Here is a 4759-nt window from a genome sequence, read left to right as displayed (position 1 = left end):
AATTACATTACTTAAAGCAAGCTCTGTTTACATCAGTTCACCCTTGAATCATCTATGTAATAAATCTTTATCATCAGGTACTTTTCCTCAACGCTTAAAATACGCTGTAATGAAACCACTTTTTAAAAAAGGAGAGAGAAAATGCATCTCTAATTACAGACCAATATCCATATTGACTTCATTCTCAAAAGTCTTTGAAAAAGTTATGTATAATAGACTACTTGAACACTTAAATTCTAACAACATATTAGTCAAAGAGCAATTTGGATTTAGGAAAGACCTAACAACAGAAAAAGCAACCTATGAACTAACTAACGATATTTTAAGTGCTCGGCGGTAGCTCCAGGACTCACTGACTGACTCAGTACAACTCGACTCGGCGACTGTTACAGTACAACTGACTGTGAATAGCCTTCGCTGCTCCCTATGTAGCCTCGATCGGACAATAGGCACGTAATAGGCACCCTTGTTGCTAGCCACGCTGTCCGGTTACGTCACCGCTGTTGATTCGCCTTGCATAGTTACCCGGTTACGGGGCTCGGCTATCTTCGGCTCCGCTCGGCTATCTTCGGCTCCGCTCGGCTCTCTTCGGCTCCGCTCGTGACGTCACCGCGCATGGCTGCCAGGATGCGGGGTGATTACTCGCCTATTAGCGTTACGTTACCGCTACGTGCAGCTGGGGAGGTAGGGGTCAACATGTCACAATATTTATGCTATTGCTCTGCCAGTTAGGCACTGGATTCTTACTGCTGAGGTCTGGGTTCAACCCAGCGCACTCCATTTCAGATTTATGGTGAACAAATTAGCACTGGGGCAAGTTCCTTTTGTGTGTACTTCAATTCATCACGATAGTCTGTTTACTGGCCAGGAATTGAACTGGGGGTCTCCTAAATATGTAGAAAAAGTTTTGACCCCTCAACCATTATGTTTGATGTTTTTACTGTAGGAAGAATAACATATATCTAATGATTTGTTCACTGATAACCTGTAAATGCATATGCAGGTAATACCACTACGCTGGATGCCATATGAGGCTGTGTATGAGGATGACTACTCAACCAAATCAGACGTATACTCATTCGCTTGCCTAGTCTGGGAGATGTTCTACCAGGGAGAGCTGCCATTCTCCAAGATGTCAGATGAGGCAGTGCTCACAGCACTCAAGAAACATGACCTTCAGTGGAAACCTCACAAGGCGGCACCTCAGTCATTGCAGTCCCTGCTCATCAGCTGCTGGTCTGACAGTCCTCGTGACCGTCCAACTTTCTCACAACTCACTGTCACTATTGGTGAGATTTCTGTTGACAGTACAATATGAGATTGCTTGTAAGAACAACTGTACCCTTCAGATTCCTGTTGTGTTCAACACAGTGGCTCTGTCACAGTGAGGTTTGTCCATATTATGCAGCTGTGGTGTATTTCCAGATATGTAAATATTTAGTTACAAATTTCAACACTAAACCCTGTGGACAGGTGGATATTGCATTTTTTATTATAGTAATTTATAAAACATTCTTCAAGATTATGTATGAAATTACTATTGACAGAATGCTGATGAAATGAGCTAAACCTCAGCTACTGTTCTCATTTAAAAATTGGACTGATGCCGCTTGATTTTCAAATTGACATTAATGTGGACATCCTCAACTACAGCCCCACAGCCTCTCATAAGCTGTGCATGGGTACACACTGACAAACTTTATAGTTTTTTTAAGAACTTTTAAATATTGTATATCCTTCACATATTAATTTATTTGTTTACTTATTAAAGAAGATGCTGTACCACTGTTAAGATCCCCAGCAGAGATGAAAGTTGTTTGATCAATTTTTTGAGAGTGATACTTTTTACAGACATTAGCGGCATCCATATTTTCTTCCAAGACAATGCTATGTGTGATATTTATTATAAAATGTTTATATACTCTGTAACTGGTTTGTATGCACTTTGTCACCATAATTTTTTTAAAGGCAATTACAATTACGGCTACACTGCAATTGTAGGAATATACCAAGATAGCATTGTGCCAGCATCTCAAACTACTTGCCTACTTTGTTTGATTTGACATATTCTGTTATCACATGCTGTTGTGAAGTGTTCTTGCCTTATTGATAACAATAGGATCCAATGTGGAACCATCATACTTATATGACAGTACTTCAGAAAAAATGTTTTTGCTTAGTACAAGCATACATTTCTGCAGAGAATTTTCCTCTTAGGTCAGCCATTTTCCCTGAATCAGTATGGTTGTTATGTAATTATACATTGTCACAGATTACAGAATCATCATCAGAATCAGAAAAAGCAGTCATTTTATGACATTTGGGTACAGTTCTTCTAAAATCACGCTTCCATTGAGAATTGCGAACTTGCATTCTTTTACCTGTAAGCAACAGATGCATAGTTTTAAAAACAGAAAAGAAAGCACCAACTCTACCTCTTCAGTATCAGTTCACCAAGGTTTCCTCTATGATGTAAGGAAATGTGCATTTGATTGACATCTCTTCACAACTTAATGATTATCAGCATGATTACATCAGTAGAATTGTGTGTCATTGGCCACAGACAGCTCAACATTCTACAAGCATTATGTACAACAGTGAACATGTTACCATGCTAGACAAGTATTGTTTACTATAAAAGTAGCAAGAGATGCTTTCATTCAGTTGATTCAACCCAGTAAACCTGGTTTTACAATCATTCATGAAGACAAGTGTTGTCACTGTGTCAGTAATTTTCTCAAAACTAACTAACCAAACCCATGTTCATTCCTTAGGGTGAGAAACCAAGCAAAATTATAGTTCTGTATATTTTTGGTTTCAGACAGAAGAGAAGCCAAAAATTGTGATCTGAATGATAATAAGCATTCTCCAAATTTAGCCTGTTCTTAACTTCTTTGTGAATTTGATTAGTTACTCTTATTCTCAAGTATGCAAACTTCACTGCCAACATTCACACACAGAAGTGAAATTTATGAATGTGATTGTAATCTCACAATCACAAAATTTTCAGATTCACCTCCCTGTTTGTCATTTACTTCTATATAAATTCAATAGCAGGTGTTATTTACATTTTTGTACTTTAATTTGTTTTTGATTCCATTTGTTATATGAATCTCATTCTATAAATCTTATCTTCTAATGTTCTTGTTCATCTTTCATCTGTAATTTATTTCTTTCTGTTAGAACTGTTTGTGCTTTTTTGTCTTGTATGGACCACATCATGTATATTTCTAAATTATTGGTGCCTTTATTTTATATGTTTCTTGTATCTGATTAGAAATTCATAATGGCATTTGTGTCTGTAGTTACAAAAAATGAAGATGTGATGAGATGGGCACATGCCCATGTATGTCCAAATCTTGAACTGCTGAAAAGCATATGTGAACACTTCAAATGCTCTCTAGATTTAGTGGAATAAAAATTTATTCATCCCAGGAGTGCAAAAAGAAGGCAAGGCTAGTTTCTTCATGTGGATTACAGCAAGTAATAATAAGGTGTACATACTTTATATGTGTCCACCTGGATGCGTGAGTGAGTGTGTGTGTGTGTGTGTTCTTGTAACAATAAGACAAAGATGGCAAAGAGACAGCTCAGCAACTTAGACAAGAACATGTAGGATACTGTAAATATATTTGGGGCGGAATTTCTTCAAATCACCTGGGGGTTTCCCTGAAAGGAATACCACCTGAATTTCATGCAGCTTAATATTTATTCTTAATTCCTGTCACTTCTTGGAAGATGATCTAACTTGTACAAAACCTTGCCACCTGATTCTGGTAGATGTTATGGTCTTCTCTTTCCTCCACCTGCAGCCCTTTCTTCTAACCTTGCCTTCCCCCTCTTGCTGTAACTGATCCACTGGTATATAGAGCTGTCTTTGAGGAGGTAATAGTTATTTAGCTGATTAAGAAATTCTTGGCTATTATGGAACCATCCTCACACAAGCATTCTGCTGTATTTGGTTCTGTCCATATGTTCCAGTCTGAGGCAGTGTGTATGCTTTGACATAATATTTCTTGCCTGTATTTCCATGCTGTACACCACTTCTAATCAGTTGCTTGTTACTGCTTATTTAACATATTTTTATTGCCTTAAAGTTATGGAAGCTGCTTTCTGTCATCTCAGTCTGCAGCCTGAGAATGCAACATGCCATGACAACAGGTGATCCACTTTCCACTGGGCATAGCTGTAAGGTTCAGTTGGCCTGAGCTGCAGTAGTTCAGTCAGTTACAGACCCAGTAACTAGGTTTCTGTTCCCAGTAGGAAAATTTGGATGTTCCTTTTTTTAACCTGTGTGTTCAGAGGGTTTGGGGCTCATCTAACGTTGTACCTGGTGGATGCAAGTAGCTTCTGTCTGGAGGATAAAGACAGATGAAACATCAGGCTAGTCACTCATTGCCAACTAACTGCAGGGTTATAATGCCTGAAGCTTTCCATCAGGATAACTTAACTCTGTATATTGTCACATGTATGAGTGACTATACAGGGTGATTCACAAAGTTTTACCCCCACTTAGGGAGGACATTCCTGAGGTAATTTGGAACAAAAAATTTTAATATACTAATGGTTTCCAACTCATAATTAAAGAGATACAGTAATTTTAAAACTGGCAAAAAAATCTTTTTTTCTTCGAATTTCTGTCAAAACAAATTAGAAATACAATACAAACGCTTTTTAAATCGTTGATTGTAATGCCCTGGCGGCGCAGGGGGGGAATGGAGGTATCCCTCCCGCTGCTGCCGCCGCTGTAATGCCGTGG

General features: G+C 38.4%; 1 protein-coding gene across 1 annotated transcript in view; it reads left to right on the top strand.

Annotated features, from left to right (window-relative positions):
• The window catches only part of LOC111862557 (inactive tyrosine-protein kinase 7), a 187163-nt gene extending 183628 nt beyond the window's left edge, over nt 1-3535 (top strand). Inside the window, exon 17 of the mRNA XM_023848049.2 lies at nt 1004-3535. Coding sequence (XP_023703817.1) covers nt 1004-1318 — 315 coding nt within the window. The 3' untranslated portion in view covers nt 1319-3535. The remainder of the gene's footprint in view (nt 1-1003) is intronic.
• Nucleotides 3536-4759: the final 1224 nt, after the last annotated feature.

This window comes from Cryptotermes secundus, unplaced genomic scaffold (genome assembly GCF_002891405.2).
Source record: "Cryptotermes secundus unplaced genomic scaffold, Csec_1.0 scaffold1376, whole genome shotgun sequence".
Lineage (NCBI taxonomy): Eukaryota > Metazoa > Arthropoda > Insecta > Blattodea > Kalotermitidae > Cryptotermes > Cryptotermes secundus.
This window is presented reverse-complemented; position numbering and strand designations above follow the sequence as displayed.